This window comes from Porites lutea, chromosome 2 (assembly GCF_958299795.1).
Source record: "Porites lutea chromosome 2, jaPorLute2.1, whole genome shotgun sequence".
Lineage (NCBI taxonomy): Eukaryota > Metazoa > Cnidaria > Anthozoa > Scleractinia > Poritidae > Porites > Porites lutea.
In genome coordinates this window covers 21,586,134-21,612,063 of record NC_133202.1, presented here as the reverse complement: position 1 = coordinate 21,612,063, position 25,930 = coordinate 21,586,134, and the positions used below count along the sequence as shown (strand labels likewise).

At 39.6% G+C, this 25,930-nt stretch overlaps 1 protein-coding gene and 2 pseudogenes across 1 annotated transcript; 1 reads left to right on the top strand and 2 right to left on the bottom strand.

The window, feature by feature from the left end:
• Nucleotides 1-2,765: 2,765 nt before the first annotated feature.
• On the top strand, nucleotides 2,766-3,584 carry LOC140925811 (uncharacterized). Its single transcript, XM_073375674.1, has one exon. The coding sequence runs from the start codon at nucleotides 2,766-2,768 to the stop codon at nucleotides 3,582-3,584; it is 819 nt and encodes a 272-aa protein (XP_073231775.1).
• Nucleotides 3,585-6,025: 2,441 nt separating this feature from the next.
• Nucleotides 6,026-17,426, bottom strand: LOC140925810 (uncharacterized; annotated as a pseudogene).
• LOC140927654 (uncharacterized) lies at nucleotides 11,198-16,516 on the bottom strand (annotated as a pseudogene).
• Nucleotides 17,427-25,930: the final 8,504 nt, after the last annotated feature.

The window sequence follows — 25,930 nt, the reverse complement described above, 5'->3', positions numbered from 1 at the left end:
CCTGTATTAAATTCACTTTCACCTACAAAAGTGGGAAACAGTATCGCAGTAAGACTATGAATTTTGATTTTTAGTCAATTTCGCACAGTTACAAATAGAGTTAACCACTTTAATATGGGGTTTCAATACATTGTTTGGTTGATATAATGAATTGTTACACAGTCAGCAAAAAAACAGCATATAAATTATAGAGAAATCATGTACTTCAAAACAGTTCAACGACAAATTACACTGAAATGCGTATCGCCATTTTCGTCAGGAGGTGTAACTGCTGGCATCCTGACCAGCAGGCTTACCCCCTTGTTTATTAGGAGCATGCGCACGAGGCCACCGTGAAATAACCTGAAGTTTCACTAAGGTTTTCTTCAAGTTTCCCAAGTGTTTTGTAAGTCGTTTGTTTCAGTTTTTCTTTCTCGTGCTATGGATTTCTAACGGATATTTGTGATGATACTTGTGAGTTGATTCAGCTTCGTGTATGATTAAACATTTTGTTGTTGTTTTCATTGTCACGGCTATCATCTGCCGCCATTCCCCACTACAGTTATTTCACGACCTCATGGACCTTATGGATTGTTTATGGCTTCGTTTACAAGGATAATTACGGTGCTTCTACTTGTCTATGGTTTTCAGCTGGTCTTACGGTTTTCAGGGGTATTTACGATCATGGAAGGTGAAGGCAAGGAATTTGCAGCTTATTTTGAGGATGGCAATTTGCTAAGATTGCAAGTTTCGTGTTCGCACTCCCCAACAATGGATATGGAACTGTTTCGTGTTATATTGCCGCTTCACACTCAGCCAACGGATGCAGCATCAGAAACGGAACTTCCTAATTCAGTAAAGGTTCAAGGTTCACTGAATATGGGAGCAAAATCGACGGTCAGTGATGCTGAAGCGCTAGGAGTGGGCGAAAGGAGAAAAATTCTAACGGATAAAGGTAAACAACACGGTTACAAAGGTTAAAGGATCATAGAACTGTGGCGTTACGTCAAGTAACTAGACAGATAAACAAAATGAAACCGCTACTTGCTGATCTTAACAATTATGAATTTGTGTCAGCTGAAATGGAAGGTCTAAAGAATTTGCTTGTTAAACTGCAAGGATAATTATGTTGAAGCGTTAGAAGATTAAACTGTTGTTGTTAATGCCAATTCATGGTACGATGCTCACGATAGAGATGTCTTTAAATTTAAACAGTCTGTCATTGAATATTTGTCCAAGGCGAAAAGGCATCAGTCAAATGAAGAACCCTTTGTTATCTTTAGTGGATCTCATCGCACAAGAAAGTCAAATCACTCTAAACGGTCCACCTCATCTTCAATTTCATCTAAAGCTAAGTTGATAGAAGCAAAAACAAGGGTCGCAGCATTGGAAATCAAAGCATCATTTCTGAAGGAGAGCAAGCGCTTAAAATGGCAGCTGCACATTAAGAGCTAAAACAGAGTTTAGCTCAAGCAAGGGAAGAAGAAAGGATTTACGAAGAAATGAAGAATGAAGAGTCAACCTTTGCACCTGTTCTTACACAAAGTCCTCCGATTTGTACAATACAATCAGGTAACTCTGCTGGTTTGGAACCAACTTCGCAGCAACAACTTGTAAGTTCTTTAGGCATTACAGATTATCAACAGCCTTTACAAGCTAGTCGTCTTAGTGCAGTTACGGTACCTCAGAAAGGACCCATTTACACAACACAGATAAATATTGGTGCATCACGGAGTAAGGAAGTGACTACGGCCTATGCAGCAAAACCCCATGAACACTCCTCGAGTGAAGGCCATTGAAGGATTAGTCGTAGCTAATGTCAAGGACGAGAGTGCAAGGTTAGAGTTGCCCAGAACTTTCAAGCGAAACATCATTCCAGCGAACCGCAGTGAAATACCACGACCTGATGTAATCAGCAGGATGTCTCATTTGAAGGATGTTAGTGCCGAACTTTCCCCCTACATGGAAGATGTTGAGAAAGAGAAATTGTTTACGGTGGAGAGTCAGATCCATATGCTGTACGGTCGCTACTCGGATGGTACATAAACAATCCTCTCTATACTCCCTATAAGAATAGCATCTTAACGTTGCAGCAGAATTCATCTTAATCAGCAAGACACCTCATCCCCGCGAGGATATGTAGTCTCTCAAAGGATGGTTAAGGAACAGATAACACTGCAGGCAGTTGAACGAATGTTTGAATTTGACTTCTCCAAAAAGGAAGAAGACATCAAGTTCTACGAGACTGTGGAAACTGGTATCGTTCATCTCGAGGACTTGCACTATGAAATGCCCCTCCCTTTGAAACATAAGAACACTCAGCTCCCAAACAACTATGCTCAAGCTGAGAAGCGCCTGAACAGCCTCAAGAAACGTCTAATGTCTGATGACAAGTATTAAACGGATTACTGCAGCTTTATGCCTGATATCATTTCGAAAGGGTACGCTCGGAAGGTGGATGACGATCTTAAAGATCAGTTGGGCAGAACCTGGTAACTGCCGCATCACGGAATTTATCACCCGCAAGAGCCAACGAAAATACGCGTGGTGTTTGATTGCTCGGCCTCATTCGAAGGACACTAATTGAATGACAAATTGCTCCAGGGACCAGATCTCAGCAGTAACTTAGTCGGTGTTCTTACCAGGTTCCGGCAAGAAAAGTATGCTTTTATGGAAGACATTGAAAAAATGTTCTTTCAAGTAAGAGTAAGGAAGAAAGATAAAAGTTTCTCGGGTTTCTATGGTGGCCAAACGGAGATTTACAGAAGGAGGCCGAAGAGTATTGCATGACAGTACGTTTGTTCGGTGCAGTATCATCCCCTGCATGCGCTAATTATGCACTTAAACGCACTGCTGACGACTATGAAGATGAATATGGGTCAGAAGCAGCCAACACCCTTAGAAGGAACTTTTATGTGGACGACGTTCTCAAATTGGCATGCACAGAAGATGAGACTATTAAGCTAGCAAAGGACACGAAAGCAGTTTGCCAAAATCGTGGATTTAACTTAACCAAGTTTGTGGAGAACACAGAGCGTATCATCAGCACAATCCCTCAAGAACAGAGAGCAGAACAGGTGAAGAACCTCACACTTGGCCAGGACAAGTTACCCATAGAAAGAGCATTAGGAGTTATTTGGTGTATTGAGTCAGACACGTTCAACTTCAGGATTGAACTTAACGATAAACCTTGCACGCGGAGAGGCATCCTATCAACCATCAGCTCGATTTATGATCCCTTGGGTTTCATCGCTCCTGTAGTACTGGTCAGAAAGAAAATTTTGCAGGACATCTGTCACACTAATAGCTGGGATGAGCCAGTCGACGATGCCACCCGCAGCAGATGGGAAAGATGGCGAAATGAGCTGTACCTACTTGAAAGTTTGAAAATACCAAGAAGCTTTAAGCCCTCAGAGTTTGGAAAGATTGTGTCCACGCAACTCCACTGTATGTCTGACACTTTGACGTGTGGTTATGGTCAATGCTCGTATTTAAGGCTCGAAGACGAACACGACAAAGTACACGTCTCTTTTATTATGGGAAAGGCGCGAGTGACACCAAAAAAGACCGTCGGCATTCCAAGGTTAGAGTTAGCTGCAGCCTAAGTCCCTGTCAAGATTGGTGACGTTCTAAAGGATGAGCTAGATTATGAGAACATTGAGGATCACTATTAAACGGACAGTAAAGTCGTCCTAGGCTTTATAAGTAACAAATCCAGTCGGTTTCATGTCTATGTTGCCAACCGGGTTCAACTCATTCATGATCACACCACCCCCTCACAGTGGCATTACGTCGAAACCACTTCAAATACTGCAGACGAAGGTTCAAGGGGTATGTCACCTAAAGACTTTGTTGAGAAATCACAATGGATTCAAGGCCCTAACTTCCTTAAAAAACCTGCAAGCAGTTGGCTGAAAGAAAAGTCATACAAAGACACTGTGGACCCAGATTCCCCTGAAGTGAAGAGCACTAAGGTTAACACATGTGTAGTGAAAGAGAGTGACGTCATAGTTGAGAGACTTCTCAGGTTCTAAAGCTGGCACAAAGCGTAGGTAGCTGTCGTGCTATGCCTAAAGTACAAGAGTAAGCTCAGAGAAAAGGTCATGTCTAAAGGGAAGGAGTCCAGTGCTGGATCACCAGAACAAAGGTGTGTCAGTAACATCCCTGCAAGTGGAGATCATAAAACAAGTACAAAGACGAGCATTTCCATTGGAAATAAGAAGTCTCCAAATCGTTCAAGCGAACGCTAAGTACGGTAGCCGGGAAGGAGAAAAGGAGAAGAAGGCTGTGCTGAAGAAAACCAGTGTGCTTCGCACTTTAGACCCCTTCCTAGACAGTGGCGGTGTCATGATAGTTGGCGGGCGAATAAGGAAGGCGACACTATCGGAGTCACTCAAAAACCCTGTCATCTTACCAAAGTCAAGCCACATTACTGCACTGGTTATCAGCTACGCGCATCAAAGAACACACCATAGCGAAAGAGGAATTATGTTGAATGAGCTTTGTGCTAGTGGCTATTGGATCGTGGAAATTCGATTGTCAAGCAGTTTATTTCCAAATGCGTAACATGTCGTTACCTTTGAGGTACCGTTGGAGAGCAGAAGATGGCTGACTTGCCGAAGTCACGCATGGAGCCAACACCGCCTTTCACCTACTGCGGAGTGGATTTCTTTGGCCCTTGGCACATACAACGAGGAAGATCTGTTTTGCAAGTAGGGCTGTACACATAGAAGTTGCAGACTCCTTAGAAACTGATTCCTTTATTCAAGCATTGAGACGGTTCATCTGTAGAAGAGGACCAGTCAGAGAAATTCGTTGTGACAGAGGAACGAATTTTATTGGTGCAGAAGCCGAACTCAAGAAAGCTATTGACGAGATAAACGACCAAAAGGTCAAAGCAGAACCCCTTAAAGCCAAGATCGATTGGATTAACAATCCTGCATCTGCGAGTAACTTTGGAGGCGTGTGGGAAAGGCAAATCAGGTCAATCAGAAATGTCATGAGTAGTCTTATTAGAGAGCATGGTAATCGTCTTGACGAAGAATCGCTTAGAACATTCCTTTGCGAAGCAGAATCTACAATCAATAACAGGCCTCTGACGGTAGAGACACTCAGCGATCCTCTTTCAGGGCCACCATTGTCGAGAAGTATGCTGCTGACAGGAAAGACAAGGCTCATGTTACCTCCACCAGGAGAATTTAAGAGAGAAGACTTATACTGTTGAAGGAAATGGAGACGCACGCAGCACCTAACACAAGAGTTTTGGTCAAGGTGGAGCAAAGAGTACTTGCAACAGTTACAAGCAAGGATCAAGTGGACTCGGCCAAAAAGAAATTTCAAGGTTGGAGATATGGTATTACTGAAGGAAAACCAGTCTCCGAAAAACAGATGGCCTTTGGGTAAGGTCGTAGCCACGAATCCTGATGATCAAGATGAGTCCGATCGGCGACAGGGCTGACAGGCAATGGCTCCAAGTTGGAAAGGCCTGTTAACAAGCTCGTCTTACTTTTGGAGGTGCAATGTTTAGAGACCAGGATTCCCCGACGAGGAGCCCGAGCTTTTATGAACGCTTTTTCTAGGAAATAAGTGTTAGGACTGTTATCGAGATAGTTATAGTTGTTGTTAAAATGTAAGGCAAGGCTTACATTTCGGGGAGCCATGTAACTGCTGGTATCCTGACCAGCAGGCTCACCCCCTTGTATATTAGGAGCATGCATACGGGGCCTCGGGATTGGCGGGCACGAGGCCACCGTGAAATAACCTGAAGTTTCACTAAGGTTTTCTTCAAGTTTCCCAAGTGTTTTGTAAGTCGTTTGTTTCAGTTTTTCTTTCTCGTGCTATGGATTTCTAACGGATATCTGTGATGATACTTGTGAGTTGATTCAGCTTCGTGTATGATTAAACGTTTTGTTGTTGTTTTCATCGTCACTGCTATCATGTGCCGCCATTCTCCGCTACAGGTAGTTAAACGTGAAATCAGGCTTGCTGAAAAAGAGTATGTTCGCTCTAAAATCTAATGGTAATACCAATTCGATTTGGAAAATTCTCAATCGATGCATTCCAAGGAAGTATACTCCATTAGCCACCGTCGAAAATCTGCTTCTCCTAGCAAACAAATGCAATTAATTTTATGCAAATGTAGGTACAATGACATCTTTGGGTTTCCGTTTAAGTTCTTTTCGAACTCCTGTTCGAGGTCTTTATCGCTTTCATGATCTGCTGGAATATTTGATTCAGGTGAAGCTTCAGAGTCACTGACTGCAGTTGCGGTGGCATCTTCAGCCAAACCACATTCCACAACTACTTTCAGTGTGATGTTTGGCTTGGATCCCAAAACTTCATCCATCTCGTCAAAGTATTCGAACGATTGCCACTTCGTGAATTGTGGTCCTTTACTCGTTTGTACTTGTCCTGAAGGTATTTAAGTAACGCTTCACCCATGAGGGAAAGCGAAAACAATAGGCCCGCGGCTCAGGGAGCCGTTGGAGATTTACGAGCGGAAGCAAGTTATTTAATTACCATGAGAGATCTTATTAGTCAAGGAATTATTAGTGCAAAATTCAAACACGTATACCAGAAATTTATCCTTTTATTTTGCTATCACAGGTTCCATGATAAACACAATCGAATTACAACATCAAAGTAAGAAAAAGGCGCATTCTCCATGAAATCATATGTGGGTAATCAGAGTTATTTTGCTGCATCGACGCGGTCCATGGAAATATCTGCTGTCTGTCCTGCACCAGATGACAGGCATGTCAAAATCTGAAAACGCTATTGGATCCCTTTTTCGTGCGTAATTTATTGCTTGGGCGGGCAATAGTCTTGAATATAACCAAGCACATACACAAAAAACAAAAACCTTACGTTGTAATGGGCGAAATCAAGTTTTTTTTTATCCATTTGTTTGTCACTTCTGGAAACACAATAAAACTGCAAATAACGTTCTAACACTGCGTATTCCGGAGGTATTGAAAAAAATCGCCAAACAGTTCTTCTTCGTCCGGCAACCAGGTCCACAACATCAAAGAAGTAATCTTCGCTGTCTGAGGTTTCTGTTTGCAAAGCAATTTGACCACTAGCCAGTCTCGGAAAGGTCTTCACTAAAAACAAGCTTTTTTTTGTTTCCAACATTAGTCCTTTGGTGCGTATCTCCTGGATAGAGAGAAAGGAGCAAAGGCACGCGACAGAGAGAATGCTTAAGTGTGAGTTATTGGAAATGTTTACGTTTGTCATGTATCGGAGCGATTCTTTTGCTTTGAGAATCGCGGATTCTGATATGTTGCCACAGCTTTCTATGTCAAGCACTCTCAGTCGTCTTGTAATTTTCACCATTTGCAGAAAATGTTTGGTAGAAATTGTCGTCCCACTTAAATTAATTCTTTTCAACCTTGCAAAGCATCTTAATGGTACTTTAAGATACAGTGATCCTGTATTGGCCAAACTCATGTCGTCGCACTTTGCCAACGCTCTCTGTATTGGTGAAGAAACACGTCCATGAAACACCACAAAAAAAAATGCCAGCACAAAAAACAAACTGCAGACACGCTAACTAAGTCTTCTGCTTCAAGGAACTGAAATATCAGCGGCCAAAGAAATGAATCTACTGACAGAGCCACTGTTGCAGGCATGAATGAAACAGAGTCACGTTTGGGTCTCATGTGTATTCAGATCTGGTGAGCATACGACAAAGATCCTCTTGTTGTTCATCACCTTTCTGAATAGTGAATTTACTATCACCTTGTGATAGGTTCATTGTTATTCACCACTTCCTTTTATCACAATTCTTTCATTGACGTACGTGCTTTCACCAAACATCGGCCTAAATCTTGTATTTTTTTGCTGATAGTTGCCCAGAATGTCTGAGAGGTGAGTTATTTTACGTCCTTTTTTCTTCCCTTTCATTTGGTTTGTTTTTTACATGCTGATCATTTTCCGTGTGGCTAATTACACTTTACTCCGTTAACTTTTCGGAAAAAGAATGAGTGATACACAGGAAGATTCCCCTAAAGCTAAATCTGCAAGGCCTGCTATTACGGTAAGTTTCAAAAGTCACCTTACACACGTATTCAAGAAAACATAACACTAACAAGACTAATAATCCTTTTTTGTTGACTTTGTGATACGTACGGCAAGAATAATCCGTCCCCCAAGAAATGCCTTATTATCGAAGGTTTGAAGATGGGAAAGAATTTTAGTGACCTGGCGGCGGATCTAAGTGTTACCAAAGCAACCACCGAAGTTTACGAGATAGATCGCTTGGAAGCAGGACAACAGATAGACCATCAAACGCTTGCAAGATTGTTGGATGTTTCGATGGAATGTTTTAAGCGGATAAGAAACAAGATTTTAGTATGTGAAGACCGAAAACTGCGTACGATACTTGATAATTTGTCGCAAGAGTTAAGCTACAATCAAATTCGTTTTGTACTAGCCTGTCTTGTCCAAGAACTTGAACTGTGATAGACTGTGAAACGTGTTCTTGCATTACCATAACTGCCTTGATTTGTAACAGACGAAAAGGTCTGAACATGACACGTGTTTGCACATCGTCCTGCTTCGCAATGCAACGCGTAAATGCACTACCTTGGAACTTTTCTCGCCTTCGTGTCCCATTTGTTTTTATGTCCCTATATCTTATAAACATGCGTTTCTGTTTCATAAAAAAATGAGCTAGTCGTGTGGACGGAAAGAAATTTTACGATGTATTCTAGATCACTTTACGATTCAGGGAATAAACACTACATTTGCATATATTCTAATGTACTCATTCATTACACTCATGTCCCTCTTTTTAGTCAACTGACGAGGACCCCTAAAGACGAAAATTCATCCTACTATTTCCTTCCCCGTGCTTCTTTGTGCGCTTTGACAACGCAGGCCAATGACAAAATTGAGTGGCAGGGGTATTATGCAGAACACCGAATGGCCACCAAATGACTCTAGAAGTTTGGTGGCTAGGATTAGGAAACTGAATTATCTGGTGCCATTAAGGGTCATTATACTGAGAAAACTGACCTGAAACTTCATTCACTCAGTTTCCTAACCCTTATCACTAAACTTCAGCCATTCGGCATTCTGCAAAAAATTGAGCAAATTACCAAGATCATAATCCAGACGCAAAAACGAAAGGTCAGGCTTTGCACATGGTTAGTCATCGTCCTCACGTTTTTGTCTTTTTTCTCTCCTTAATGTCACCCATTGTGCGGAATGGTTACCATATCCTCGTTCCCACTGACTTTTTTAACCCTTGTTTTAAACTTAGGAGGACAAGCACACGGAACAAGATTTTCTTAACCCTGCCTCGTTTTAACAGCAAAATCATTTGCAGACTACCCGAGTAAAAGATACAAATACAGTTACAAACCAAATTAAAACAGTCAATATTGACTTTGTATTTACACCACTTGTATATATTTGTTACATTTACACAGTAAGTTATTACATGCACTAAAAGGTTGGCCAACAGGAGTTTAACTGGGATAGATGGACCATTAGAAAAGTTAAGGGGCTGGTAAACAACTCAGTCATGAAAAAAAAGTGAAAAAAATTCATGAAGCCAGAAGAGACGAATACTTGCCAGCTTAGAAAAAAAAAAGTAAATCCCCAAAGAAATAACATGCAAACCAGAACTTTAACCAAACCCCCTTAACCTTTCTAATGATCCATTGTAAGGCATTTTTCCCTCCATTCACTCTCAACCTAGAAAAGGACCAGGAATGGCTGTTTCACTGAATAATTTTTCATTATTTTGTTCATGGTCAATGTGACATTCCATCCCATATTTATTCTCAATCTGGTGGTCAAATCTCTATAAATTTTTGTCCAATGAAACTTGCCTTAGATAATAATAACAAACGAACAAACAGGTTCGTTCGATAGCCAAACACTTTCTTGCAAATAGCATTTTAAAATTAAATTCTCATTGGTGAATGAGGTTTTAAAAAAGGTTAGTGACTACAAATAACTTATAGTAGAAACTTTGCAAACTGATATGTTTGCACCAATGTTTCTAAATATACTTGGTTTAAAAAAATTGCAAAGTATGTTGCTTGATGGCCAACACATGAAACGCTTCTGGCAACTAATGCACCCTTGTTGCTGTGCGGATGAGAATCTACTAAAATTAAATGTCCTGCACAGTCAATAATAACAAGCACTGCCTTTCCATGTTCAACTAAAATATGATAGGATGGCTTCTCCTGAAGAATTGATAGTACAACAGTATCAAGTTGGCCCTGAGGGTTTGAACCGAACATGTCATACTCACGAAAGATATTATGCACCTGGCAATGTTGCCCTACTGCAGAAACAGCATCATCCACAGCCACGTCCACTCCTTCTGCATCATAAAATTCATCGTGCATGTCATTGTCCATTCTGATGGCAGTCACAAGGGCCATCTGCCAGTGAGCAGTGAGGTTTTGTCTGGAAAGAACTGGTAATTTAGAGAACTTGTGCAACATTCCACAAGTCAACGCAGTAAGTAAACAGGCATTACTCCCATTTCTGCCATCTATAGTGGACTGACTTATGTGACTTGGCAAGTACTACTCAGTTATCCCATAACCTGTGTCAGTGCCAGTCAGGCCCGAGATTGAAGGGTTTCTCAGTGAAGTTGATGCGACTGATGGTGGTGATGAAGATGGTGGTGATGATGTTAATGAGACTAATGAAGACGTCAGCGATGATGATGTAGAGCTTGATGTGACCGATGTAGATGATAATGTAGAAGTTGAGAGGACAGCTGTAGGAGTAGAGGCCAATTCTAGGAGATGCTTGTACAGTGGTGACACCTGACGTGAAAGGGACAGAAGTGGCTATTGCAGAGGTTGTATTTGATACTGATGAAACAGTGACAGACAGGGTAGGTGTACCAGCAGGAGGGGTTGAAGTTGCTGGAACATTACCAGTGACATTCCTAACAGCATTTTGCACATCAGCTTCCATTCTTTCCATCTCCTTTTTCCTTTTCTGATGGTAGGTACTCCACCAACTTTTTATCTGGCTTTCTTTCAAAGCTAATCAATACCTCTCTCTCTCATAGCTGTTATACATTCGTTGGGATCTGCACTTATACCATGATTGGCCTGCCTGTTATAGAACTCAATCATGATTTCCTTTTGTGCCAAAGTAAAGAGATTTCGCCTCCCTCCCCCAGTTTTCAAGGCAAAGCCTTGTCTTGGAAGGCTTTGAATTAGCATGGCATCTACAGGAGTCACAACATTGGATGACAATTGTTACTATCTGTTGTATTGGCACCGGTTACTCCAGCAATAGGACTAGTTCTATTTGCAATAACTTGGAGCTGCTGCTTGCTCTTACTCATTTGTTTCCCAAGGCCTGCCAGGGATCTTGCAGTAAGACCTGATACGGTAAACAAATATAAAATAATGGTTAATACCTTCGCCTATTTTCTTTCTTTATTAAATTGTTGATGAAGTGCTACCAGATGGAAAAAAAATTAAAATAGTTGCAAATAAAATAGGATAATGATCTTCATTGTTATGATCACGATCCTCATCCTCATGAATACAAGCAGATTCTTCTATATATTATTATCATTATTGATATTACAAATAAAATATCACCATCAGCATCATCATCTTATTATTATTATTATTATTATTATTATTATTACTGTTGTTTTTATTGTTTTTCAAAAATTTATTGACAAAAAAAAGAATTACAAATACTTATTCTTTTAACTATGAAAAATAATATATATATATATATATATATATAGGAAAAAAAATAAATTTGTAAAGGAAAGAAAAACTAAATTAAAAAGAAAAATATGCAAACCTAATAAGTGAAACAGTACAGCAGTAAAGTGTAGCTTGAAGAAATAATTATTATGGAAATGACACTAGCATTCACATGTGTCCCATGTTTTTTTGAATTGCGATCAGCATTTAGATCTAAAAGCTATGGTGCAAAGAATATCAATTTTGTTGTTGACACCCAGTAGAAAACTGTCCAAGTTTGGGATGTCGTTGCGTACGCTTGTAGCAAAAACATTATATTTGGCGACAATCAAACAGTAATTAAGCACTTCCCAGTTATTTGACTCTTTGTGCCAACCATATAGAATAGTGCTTTCAGATAAAGTCAGTTTTTGATTAAATTTTTCTTGCCACCAGTTAGAAAAACAAGTCTAAAACGAACAGGATACACTAAAGGTAATAAACATATGTTTTAGAGATTAACTTTCAAGGTTGCATAAAGGACAAACATCTGTATCAGTTATGCGCATGCGGAAGAGGCTAGATTGGGTAGGTCAAATATTGTGAATAATTTTGACTTGGAACATGATCAGTTTTGATTCTTTCAAGATTTTGAACAGGAGCATGCAGATGTAAGGAATTTCCTCTTCAGTGAACCCATGAACTAGAATTCTGCCTTCAGCAATGGGTGCTGAGAAGCTTTTGTCAAGTATGGAAGAATAGGCTTCTTTTGTGGAAAAAAGCTTCAAGGATGTTTCGCACTTTTCAGATTCATCAAGCACGCCTCTTTTGACTCATAGTGCACTTTTCCATTCAGTTGGTATGGCTCTTAAAAGGCCGTAAAAAGTGGTAAAAGGAAATTCAAAGTTATTTTTCACTTTCATTTCTGATAAGGTAAGAAATTTGAGGTTAACATTTAAAAGGTCTTCGATGCAACGAGTTCCACTTGTTCACCAGGATTTAATATAAATTGGTTTTCCATCAATACATATGTTACGGTTGTTCCAAATTTTATTTTTATATGGAAATTTGCTTGTTATTGTTATTGTTCTTACCCCCACAGTGTTGAAATTCAAAACTGCCATACAGAGTAATATCCTTGAGGGTGCCTAAGTTCTCTGGTGCCTTCTGCCTATCAATCAACAGTTTCCGGCAGGTGACATTCTTCATGGACTAAGAAGACAAAAAAATAGTAATAATGATTGTTATTATTACAAGAGAATTTTTAACTGTCAATTTCCTGCCAACCAGAAATTCTAAGACATAGTAAATAAACAGGAATCAAGCATGAGTGGAACTCTATTCACCAGAACACATTTAAATACCATGAAGGTTGTCATTATCATCTGAACAGAATAGTCCATTTTGCCTGTAGTATTAGTATTTAGTAGTATTTTTTTATTTTGTTAATTAATGTTTAAGTAAAAAAGTAGAAAGTCGGATTCACAAAACAATCATCACTTCAATCACAACACGTATAAAGGTTTAACCACTGGATAATCTTGTAGCATCCACAAAAACACAATACTTTCAAGATAAAAAAGGAGGAAATCTGGAAACTATTCCCTAAACTTCAATGGCCTGAGTGTAACACATTATTATTGTCAATCATGTTTAAAGTAGAACATTAGTGGTCGAGACACAACTGTACAATGTTCCATTTCATCTCGTGGGAATGGGTCTGAATACAAAAAAAAACAATACTTGCTCACATCAATACACTCAATTAAAATTATAATGTCAACACTGAACATACCCCAATCAACTCTCCAAGTCGATTTCCACATTCCAGATTGTTGCCTACTCTGACCCAGCGAACAATCTTGTGGCTGATATGAGCGAAATGGGTGTCAAGCTTTGATTTGCCTTCCCCTGCCTCAAAATTGTTATACTCAACAAGAGTCAAGTTGAAGGCCTGATTTACTTCCCCAAGGTACAGTATGAAGGCAGTATTATGATAGTGAGGGCCATTGTCTAAAATGCAATTTAAAAAATGGGTTCATGTGAGAGCACATTCCTTTTCCAAATAACCCTGAATACAGTAGCCATTAGGGCCGCCATGAACTATGCATATAATAGTACAATGTAGTATAATGGGTTTTCATTGCCGGAAATAAAATGTTGCAAACTGAGAAAAATAGGAATTCCTAATAAAAATGACAGTTACTAAGTATATGAAAAATGCTTTTTAATTCACAGAGAAATGAAGCACAATTATCTGTTCGATCTAGCATTCCATCAAAACTAGAATCAAATGATGTAATTGACCAATGGTACAGTAGTCTCTTGTTATAACTGAATATGACTTGTTAGTAGAGAAAGAATTGTTTGCTTTTTGCAGTACAACGTACTCCCAGCTATTTTTCACCCTTTTTATACAATGTATTTTTCATGTCAAAAACATTTGTAGCCAATTGAACTACCTTAAATGGCCCTGAAAATTCAACAAATAAACATGTGTGCTCACCAGAAAATAAATAGACTCTGAAGCCAGGCAGTTCCTTCTCCATCCACTGAAATCCGACATCCATAGCACTTTGGCTAAACCATGCATCTTGTTTTGTGTCTTCCGACCAAAGATCGATCACTTCAGTGACTTTCTTATCTTCACTAATCTGAGCTATGACAAGAAGTCCATGCAAGGAAATCCCTCGTTTTCCATACCAATCTCGCTGGGCTTCACGGCTGCGAACACCTAGTTCAAGTTTCATCTTATAGTCCACAATTACTACTGCCTACCCGGGCTGTAGGTTGTCAAGCACAAACTTGTGGTAATCTGCCTGGTGTTTCGTACGTAACAAGTGTCCCGCATACTGTTCATGAGTTTTCATGATTTCTTGCAGTTCGGTGGTCAGTTTATCTGAATTATTTGCACCGGAAAGTGTAGATAATACATTGCTGACAGTTCTCTGAACCTCATACAGAGCAGTGGCGTCTGCACAGGACCTGTCATGGGGTTCTTCACAGGAACCAAATGCATAGTTTATGGACAGTTCTTCACAAGGTGAGCGCCTCTCTCAATTTGTCTGGATAATTGTCTTACAGAAACGTTGATAATCTGCCACTCTAGCTTTCATTTGCTTCATTGACACTGAAGTTGCTGATTCCACTTCAGTTAGGAGGCTGAACAATTTCTCAAAATTTGAGTGTCCACACTCATCACATATGTCGCACAGGCCTGCCAACATAGTGTTGAAACGAAAATGTGCAAGGAGAGCGTATAGATGTAAGTGCATTTTACAGCATTGGGGAATTCCTGTAAATACTGGTTCACAAGTTCCTTGACATTGTCCTTACAGTATCGAACAGGCGTTTCCTCACCGTCCATGACCACACTCTGACAAGATGATGGTCTGGACACACTGTCTCTCTCAAAAAATTCTGAAAGTTCTTTAAGCACTTCAAGACTTACCCATTGTCGCTTAAATTTAAATTTTGATGGTTGGGTTCCACCACGGCCAAACAGAATAGAGTCGACTTTTGCCGCAGTAACTGTTTTCGATAAACAGCCAAACACCTCCTGTAAAAAGCGATATGGATAGCCCATAGCAACAGTAGAAAGTAGGCGTCTTCTTTCATCTGCTTGGGAAGTCAGCCTCCTAACAGAGCTGGCTGCTTCAGTTCTGCTTTTAAAGTGTTCTGGTGTTTTCTCCCCAGTCGGTGTTATTTTGGAGTCTTTCAAGGAATTGCCAATAGCAATTTGCCTTTCAATTTGCCCATTCTGTTTCTTTGACCGCAGACTCTTGATATTCATTGACCAATGACACCAAAGTTGGGTTCAGAGATGTACTTTCATCACTGAACCCTCCACAGAAACCAAACGTAGAGTGACATATTTTGCTGTTTACGGTCTCTTTCAAAAAGTCACCCAGGTCACCAGGCACATTCAAGACATATTTCATTGCTGTGCCTTTTACAGTTTCGATGATATCGGCTCTCATTTCTCTTTTCCTCCTGTCACATTGATTCTTGTATGGCATCATTGGCATCATGGACGTTTGTGTTCCTCTATCAACCAGGGTCCTTACAAAATTACTTTCCTTTTCTTGCTGAATTGAGGTGGCAGTGTTTCCATCAGCAAGAACAAAATCGTCATCAAGCTGCCCCATTGGATCAACCACTTCACAGTTGTTGGGTCCTTCAGCTCCAGCATCATCAATGACAGTAGTGGTACTTGTATCTTTGTTTTCATGCTGCTGTGAAACAATCTCCTGCATATAACAAAAAGGAGAAACTATCAGTGTAAATGCCATATTGCCTTCAAAAATGCAAGGGCTACAACTAAAAAAAAATATCATTCCAGTTAACAGAGGATCATCCAACCTCATTCGAACAAGTTTCTTTTTTCAAGAATGCAGTCCAATAAGCACAGAATCAACTGTTTACAAATGGTGGAAAACAATTTATTATTGCTGAAAGGGAAACAAAACGATGTTGTCATAAACAATTGTTTATACCTTCCAAATAGGTTTTCTGGTGACAGTTTCTGTCATGATGCACTTTAAAGCTGATCAAAAAACAAAAGACGAAACGACTTGCGAAAACAACTAAACTGAAATTATGATCAGAAAAGAAAGATTACAACAGGCTTATTGACCTACCTCGAGTTTTCGACACTTGAGTTCGACTTCCAGCCTAGATCTACATGATGCACAAATCTTTCTTTTTCTCGTCTTCCTGTATTTTGAACCGAAACACTCTTCTAACCATCTGTTCTCTTCACGGTTGCACTGGCGCAACTGCTCGCTTCTCACTTCACCATGCTTCCACTCACGATGGAGAGGACAACAACACAAAGACTTTAACGGCATTTTAGGTGGATCCAGAGGCCACCACCACGGACATTTACACTTATTTACAACTTATTTACACAAATATATACAAAATATACAAATCTATTCTACAGTTATAGCGAAAACTCAAATTGGTGCACAAGGAGAGAATCCAGAACAGCGTTTTCATGATGGCTACCACATGGTGAAATTCGAGACGCGAGGACGAAATCTCCGTAACTTTCTACGGCCACATACGAATTCGCTGAAGTTGGTCATAACAATAGATCGGAACCAATTCGTTCCCTTTTCGGAGTCTTTGGAGCTGAAATTGCCCATTTTTGTAGAAAAATAGTTACAAAGATGCACTCGACCAATCAGAAATTCAGATTTTAACTAAATGAGTCAATTAATGTTGGTCACCTAATCGCATTCCACGCATTCTTGAGCCGTTCTTGCTTTCCGCCGTAAGTGAAGCGTTACTTAATGCGTGCATTACACTGCGTACCAGTGCGGTAGCTTGGTATTCCCTGGTCTTTAAAAATGGAATTGAGCTTCTTTGCGATGGCGTCCCACACAGTGCTGTTTCTTTTCTTGCTGATTGGGAAATTGTCCCTCCACAATTCAAGTAAATAGCTTGTCTCTGCATCTGTCAGTTAGAGCCACGGTTCCTGTTCGTAGCTCCTGGCTGTGGATTTTCTTCGTTCGTTGTGTTTTCACTTTCGCTGCTCGGAACTGAGCTTGTCGAGGGTGATGCATGTGGCATAGGAACTAGGTATGGAAGAACTGCTGTTTGCCCGTAATGCGGGAATTGATTCTGCATGACGACGCTGTGAAACAGGTAAGGCCCTGGACGAGGGATCTGAGCATCCAACGGGTCTGGAGGAATTGTAAAACAGCGAAAGAATTGGGAAGTGTTTTGCAATTTGTCAGCCATGTTTACAAGCATACAAGGTTTTGTTTCGAAAGAACCACGAGGCTAGCATCTGGAAAATAATTTTGCCAGATTGTTTTGGCGGGCATCTGTTACTACACGCTGTGCAATTGGCTGCGCTATTTGTCAGGACAAGTTAAACCATCTTGGGAGGTAGTATAACTCTGCGTGAGTTTCCTGTCGTAAAGGCGAGAAACCCGTTGTTTTTCCTTGTGAAAACAGTTGGCATTGTTAACTTGCTAAACACTAGACAAAGTGTTTTCACTGTATTTCCGGACTTTTCTGACTTTTTATAGCTAAAATTGTCCTAGTGAAAACACAGCCATTATCTCTAAAAATTTAACAAAAAATTCCTTTTTCTCATCTTTCATTGATCTTAGTAGCTCCAGCTTTTCAGCATCTACTTTCTCTCGGTGTTTGGTCTAGCTCCGCAGACAGCTCAGCATTTCAGTGACTGAAGTATTACTTTTCCAAGTCCTTGTTGGAAACTTACCTTTCTTAGCTGCCTCTTCAGAGGATTCAACATCTGATCCATCACAAACAGTGGAGTCCGTTTTACCACAAGAGAAGCGGCTGCTTGAGCCAGATGCTGTTGCCCCAATTGCAGATGGGTCAATTGTCACTACAGGGTTTTTCTTGGGGCTGGAACCCACACAAGCATTTATTTCACGACAAAATTTCCATGATTTCCTGTCCTTACCGGTCATCTTATTGTGTTCATCCACTTCTATTACCTTTATCTCAAGTTTGGACCACTTATGCATGCACTAATCCTCCGGTACTTTTTAGATCGACTTAAAAGCTGTTAAAATTTTGGCAAATGTCTTTTTTGGTGTTCTTTCCCTTGGCGAATAGGTGCTTGAATTCTCCATTACAGTAATTATAAAACGTACATGCTCATCTTCAGCAGCAGGAACAGTCTCCTCGTGGTGTTTAACATTGCTGTCAACAGTTGTCGGTGCTATTGATGAAAAGAAAAGGTGTAATGATGTTTACAGCACAGCTCGAATTGCCTTGATTTTCCTACTTAATTTGCCTCAAAAATCCGAATGTTTTGACCTCTTTTCTCACAGTAAAGTCAACGAAGACTGAAAAAGAAATGGGCATACACACAAACATGTTGAAGGAAATTTCCATCTCCAGCGTCGTAAAACTCCACACAGTGCACTGAAGTGCCTCCCTGGTCTAAAATGGTGGAATACCGGTAGCATGAGACTGGAACCGAGAAAAAGAGGTAAATGGTAAGCAATATACCGTTCTCCACACAGAAACAAGCCTGTGTGCTAAAAATCAGGAATTTCTGAGCCAAATTATATGTAGATTTAGCCAGGGCTAAAAGCGAAGCTCCCATTAATAAATTTATAATTTAAATCAAACAATAAACTTGTAATTCACAAATCAGTTAACTTAAGGGCACATTCATGTGACGTTTGAGGGAAAGGCTAAGTTATTTTAGAGTGAAACATCTTACATCGAGTTGATAGCCTTATATGTACACCCCAAAAAATAGCAAACATCTTCGATCACATTTAAGAGCCACAATGGCTCTTGACCACAGTAGATTAGGCCTTGAACACAAATTCTTGGAAAACAAATGACGCCAAATTTTTTTGCGTTCGATATGTTTACTTTACAAATTCTTGCCAACAAATCTGAGGGTGTATAAACCAACCTTTTACACTTCTTATACATCACATCTGAGGTGAAACAGTACTATTTATCATTCAAATACCCTAGGACAGATTTCCCTACCCTGTCATATACTTCAACTCGTGAAATTCCTACCCTTTTATATACCTAAAGCTTGAAAAGGAGACTGTCCCGTATAGGTCATTATAGGGAGTGTCCCCACTTCCCCACAGGATAGTCAATTGACATTCTTGCATGTGGGCTTTGGTTGAACAGTTCAGCTGATCTTATTAGTTGCTGCAGTTCGAAACACATAACTGCTTACGCTGCTCAGCACTTTCAACCACTGACGTGTCCAGGTCCATTTGGAGTGACCTGATATAGGCCAGTGCCTGGCCACAGCATCCCGTAGGAAAGGCAATGAGTATCCTCCTGCCAGAGTATTGATTAGAGCAAGCTTTGAACTTAGCAATTCAAAACCGCTACCATCTTTTAATTTTGAGTAAATACTCTCCAGTTTTTCCTTTACATTGACAAAAGATCCTTTGCTTGGAAAAATCTTCGCTGCAGCCCGTCGTTTTGTAAAGCCATTTTCTGGGGATATCGTGAAATGCTATCTGCAGATGTGGTAGGAAGTCAAAAAAAGTCATGCGTCCACGTTTCTTTCACTTGAAAGTAGCCCCGTGACTTCTTCATTGGAGGGGGCCTAAAGGAGAAACTGCTGGCAGAATATGGTGGCAAAAGGGTACGAAATTTTGCATCACCCTCTGTTGGTTACTCGCCTGTGTCTGTAGCAAGGACGACAATGGACGTCTGACTCTGTGCTATTTTGCTAGAGTTCTCTGAGCCGCTTTGCTCGCTGTTATGTGTCTCGATGAGGTCTTTGACCTCTTCAAGTAAAGAAAGACACCTGGATGGAAGGTCTCCTCTACTCGCGGCCATATTGAAAATGGAATGAATTTTCTTTGAGGGGGATTCGGATGTATAAATCATAATGTGCCACTTGCTCTCACTCAGGTTCCACTCGGTGCATTGGAAAAACAGAATTAATAGAAATTGAAACATCGTCAGTTTCTTTTGTTACGCCAATTTCTGTTTCGTTTTGCTTGGATTTTCTAAATTCAGTAAATTCCGTTTTGTTCACTCAATGTCTGTTCTGACTTCCTAAAATTAACTCTATACTGTTGGTCCCGTTTCGGTCGTATTTTTTTGAGTAAAGAAATTCTGTTTCGCTTTGTTTGGATATTCTAAATTCCGTTTTGTTCACTAAATGCGTAGTTACTAAAACAAGGAATGACCTAGAATGACCTAGAATGATCTACAATGACCTACAAGGATCTACAATGAGCTACTATGAGCTGCTACGAGCTAAAATGAGTTAAAACAAGCCCTACAATGAGCTACAAAATGACAGACAATGCTGTTTGTAGGGTGTCACGCTTGGACGTGACACGAGGCTCATGGTATTGAATCGCCAAGCACATTTTGAAAAGGCAAAACAAAAATAAAGCGTGATCTCAGGTAACTTGAGAAACTTGAAAATAAATTATTGCAATCGCGTTTTTACCGATAACACTATTATACCCTGTATTGATGGAAGCCATCCAGGCGCTCCCTTAGTTGGCCTAGATGGGTATGGGCCGCTGAGCAGGATATGGATTTTACTATTTAGCGTTACAAACAGAGCATCTTGTTGGACCGGAAGCCACTTACCGGTAAAGGGTCTTATGATGTCTTATACAGGCCAGGGTGTGACATCTCCTTCACATCTCAACACAGGGTACTTAAATAAACAATTTTTCTCTTATACAGGGTCAGAATTTGAAGGCCTCGTTTGTTCATCTATACCCAAACGTCCCTTGAAGATCCCCCCGGATCGACTGCTGGGGTGACTGTGTTTGTTTAATTTGTTTGAAAAAAAGACAACACAAAACACAACTAACGGGAAAGGTTGCAAGGGATGGTTTTCATTATCATCATACATGTATTATTACACTGTAAATTTATCTCCAAGCGTAATAATTAGAGATGCTGTCATCATTTGGGCTGTCATGCAGTAGACTAAACGCGATACGTTTATGCACACATGTCCCCTGATCTTTTTTTTTTGTCTTTTTCTAAAATCTTCATTTTAGCTTATTACAGGGATCTTAAGCGTATTTTCAGGTCCCCTCGTTCGGTCATTGTAGATCATTGTAGATCATTTTAGGTCATTGTATGTCATTGTAGGTCATTGGAGATCATTCCTAGTTTTAGTAACTATGTCACTCAATGTCTGTTCTGACTTCCAAAATTCTATACCCTTGGTCCAATTTCGGTTGTATTTTTATGAGTAAAGAATTTCTGTTTCGCTTTATTGGGATGTTCTAAATTCCCTTTTGTTCACTCAATTTCAGTTCTGAGTTCCTAAATTGTATTCTGTGGGTCCAATTTCGGTTGTATTTTTATGTATGAGAGAAGAATTTGATGGAAAGTGGTAGCATACAGGTTCTTCATAACAGAATTTAAAACAGGATATTGGCGGAGATAACCCCTCACTTCTATAGCAAGAAATGGCTTGAAGACTGGCTTCAGAAAAATCCATAAGAAGCGTGATGCAAGGCCCTTGGCAACATTGCTCTTATCAACAATCAATGGTGCTGTAGTAGCAGGCAGAATTTGTAGCTGACTACAGAATAACTGTAATCATCACTTGATGCAAAAGTACAGGTACATGTAAGCGTGATCATTATTGAAAAAAGAAACATTGCAGTGATTGCTACAATTGTGGAGAGGTTTTGAGGCAGAACGGTGCTTTTCGACTCTAACTTTTTTTTCACTGCTTTCTCAACATAGCTTGAAGTTATCTATTGCATGCTGATACACTTTACAATAAAGCTTAATGTAGAATAAATAAAGAACAAAACATTCTTGTTTCAGATTTCTGTCCTATATTAATTCGGTTCGCCCGCGCCGCTTCTGTACGGTGATAAAAGAAAATCGTCAAACTACAGTGTTTTTTCTTGGGCCATTGTTTAATTACTGTACATGTAAACTGTGTATCAGTTTTCACACCCAAAAGATCAAGACATTTGCAACAAATGCTTTCACGCGCACACGTGCTCTGACTCATGTTTTCATCCCTGACTCATGATTTGGGTAATCTGAAGCAATTGCTCGATTCTAACCGTCTAAGTCTTAATGTCCTCAAGACTAAATGTTTGTTTACAGGCACGAGGCAAAAAATCTCTTTGCTCCCTAGCGATCCACACATATCCCTTGACGAGCATTCAATTAAAAGAGTCGATAGTTACAAATGCCTAGGCGTTCAGGTTGATGAAACACCCTCGTGGGAGGCTCACATCTCCGAAGTCATCGGTAAAGTTGCAAAAGTACTAGCTGCCCTGAGGAGGCTAAGACCGATATGTCCCCAGAGTACCCTTGTCACTATTTACAAGTCATTGATTCTTCCGCATCTCGATTATTTCAGCGCTGTCTGAGGCTGTATCAGTAATGGTCTCAGCCAAAAACTAGAGAAACTACAAAACAGGGCTGCACGCATAATCACAGGGTCTAGCTGGGAGCCGGCTCTGCACTGATTCTTCATGCCCTTAAATGAGATAGTCTCGCTGACAGACGTGCAAAGCAACTAAAATCTTTAATGTTTAAAACTGTAAATAACCTTGTACCCGAATACCTGTCTGATAAATTCGCCAGCATTAATACCATTCACAGGCATAATCTTCAAGGTGCGCAACATAACCTGTTTATTCTGCAACCGAACACTGAGGTCCTAAAGAAAAGTTTTCGTTATAGGGGCACAGTAACATATGGAACAGCCTGTCAGCTGAGGCTAAGCAGGCCACTATTTTAAATTGTTTTTATTCCGCTATTGTACATTAAGATTTTCTTAGTTGGCATTTATTATAGGATTTTTAATAATGTTTATTATTTTTAAGTCTTAGCTTAATGTGCACGGCGCTTTAGAAGACCACTTTTTAGTGATAAGGATAATTTCCGTGGTTAAATAAAGTTATAACTTACTTACTAAGTAAATTTCAACATAGTAGTACACTACTGTACTGTACCGTAAACCAGATAGTGCGATCAATTAGCCTTTCTGAGAGGGTTAGTTTATTGGTTATTCGGACTGATGTTTTATTGTACGAAGACGAAAATAGCTGAAAAGGGTCAAAACTTTATCTTTGAGAGCCTAATGAAATGCCCGGCTTATCAAAGTCTCACCTCAAAAAGCTGCGCGTGTGATTAAAGTCAAAAGTGCAAAGACGGTAAACAAGACTGATGTATAGTGAAATTAATTAGCCTTTCTATGAGGATTAGTTTATTGGTTATTCGAACTATTGGTTTAGGGTATCGAGATGATAGTAACTGAAAACTGGTTAATATTTTATCTTTTAGACCCAAATGAATTATCCTGCTTAATAAATAAACAACTTTGCTTTTGACTTACATGAAAAGTCTGACCTGTTAAGCCGCGTGTGTGACTGAAGTCTAAAGTACAATAAATTTCTTTAAGAACTCAGATAAGTTTATTTGTTATTCAGGGTAATAGAGTTTTCCGATTTAGGGGAAGTTCTGCAGAAGTGAAACTAGCCAGTTTTTAATGAGTCCAGTTTCTAGCCTTTCTATACGTGAAATTCGTTTAACCATTACTGGTAAGTAAATTGCTGGTTGTTTATAACTAGGGTTTTTCCATTGAGCGGAAGTTCTTTAAAATTGCCTTTCTCTTTCTCTTGTAACTGACTGTTTAATAAGAACGCTTATAAGGAATGTTAACGAAAATGGTTCATACCACGCGCTTTACACATTTTTGAGCAAATATCCAGTCTTTGATTTTGAACTTTCTTTGCAAGACGTTACCTTTTTCGTCAGTTGCTAAAAATTTTACCAACTAAAGAGCAACAAGTGAGAAATTAGAGAGGTTCTGCCGTGACCAAATTGTTATTACCGGTATGTGACAAGTCAACAAAAGCAAAAATCAGATAAACATGTCAAGTATGTTACGTGATTTATCAACATCTTGGGAAGTAATATATGTTAACTCTGCACGAGATAAATATTTTTCTTGACACTAAAGTTACTCAATATTAACTTTAATCTATGTTTTCATTTCTGGTCCACAGTAATACTCTTGTCCTCCAGGAAATATTCCTTCGTAATTTGTTCACGGTTGCCGTTTGGAAAGCCAGTATTCCAAATATATAATATATTGGGTCGTATTCTGTTAGATTTGAAGCAAACATCGTAAAGAAATTTTGCAACCAGAGTTCTTTGAAATCGTACATGAAAACTAATATAAGGAAACTCTCGAGACTTACAATAACTTTATTGAAGCTAATCATAAACAATAGAACGTCCCAGGACGATTTTCCAATTACTGTTAGCAATCTAGCTGGAAGCCTTACATGTGAAAACTGTAGAAACTTTTAACCACCGAGTAATTAAGACGAGAGAATCTGACTGATACAATTTCCCTCTTTTTACACCCACCTGCGCCCTCTGAATACGTTACTTGTACTATGCAACAAGAATGTGCTTTGCAAAGCTTTTCCCCAAATCAATTCAAATTAACCTTCTGGTAAGACGTCCAAACTGATAAACCAATTTTGTCTAAATCTCACAATAGCTGTCGTTAAACCTAACTGACGTATAACTTTCTGAGCGCCATTTATAATATATAGATTTAGCCAGGGCTAGCAGCGAAGCTCCTATTAACTCGAATTTACAATTTAAATCAAACAATAAACTTGTAATTTCCACAAATCAGTTAACTTAAGAGCACATTCATGTGACATGAGGGAAAGGCTAAGTGATTTGAGAGAAAAATAATTTGCAAACAGTCCAAGCTAAGAGTGAAATTCATCTTACATCGAGTTGATAGCCTTATATGTACACCCAAAAAATAGCATAGCCATTATAATAGCTCTTGATGACAGTAGATTAGGCCTGGAAAACAAATTCTTGGAAAACAAATCAGGCCGAGTTTTTTGCGTTGGACAAGTTTACTTTACAAAATCTTGCCAACAAGTCTGGGGACGTGTAAACCAACCTTTTATACCTTTTATACATCACATCTGAGGTGAAACAGTACCATGAGGCGCTGAGTATCATACAGACCTCGAACAGAATGCAGTATTTCACAATTTTGCTTTACAATTTGCACTCATTCAATATTTAGGACGATCGAAGCACGCATGGGCTTCTCGTGGGCTTTTAGCGAAACCGTTAAAAAAATTTCCAAAATCACCTATACAGTTAGCCGGGGGTGTTACGAAAACTTATAATCAAACCTGATACTCGGTCAGATCATTGTCTCAAATCTTACAAACGCGCATAAACTAAATAGCCCCATAAACTACACTCGACTATATTGATAAAAAAACAAACATCAAATAAAATAATTACTCAGGCTTACCATTCGAGATGCACTGAAAACTTTCAAGTAAGGCCAAAATCGCTTCAGATTTTTCAACCCTCTTACGCATCAAGCAAGGTGAAAAACGAAAACGGTGCAATCCAAAATCGGATTTTAGACTTTGACCAGCGACGTATTTCTCAACCAAAAACCCGATTAACAAACTAGCCATGAATAACAGAAGACTCTTGATAGAAGCTGAATTTTATTTTGTACAATGTTCAGCGGAAAAAGACAATTAAAAACATCACAAGTTGACACAAAACTCTGTCAGCTTCAGCTGTTAAAGTAAACAAGATTAAAGACGTTGCATAAATTTTCCGCATAAACTCACCTGTCAAATTTTGACCAATCAGAACATAAAAATTGGACAAAGAGCGTGATCAACGCGTGACAGTGAGAAAAGTCAAAAGCGATTGCCTTCCCTGCATGGAAATGTAAAAGCCGGTTGAATTTTCGTGTCCGAGGTCAGTTT

Bases quoted from the DNA above. Each gene is read 5' to 3' on its own strand.
- LOC140925811 (XM_073375674.1), top strand. From the start codon at position 2,766: ATGACAGTACGTTTGTTCGGTGCAGTATCATCCCCTGCATGCGCTAAT.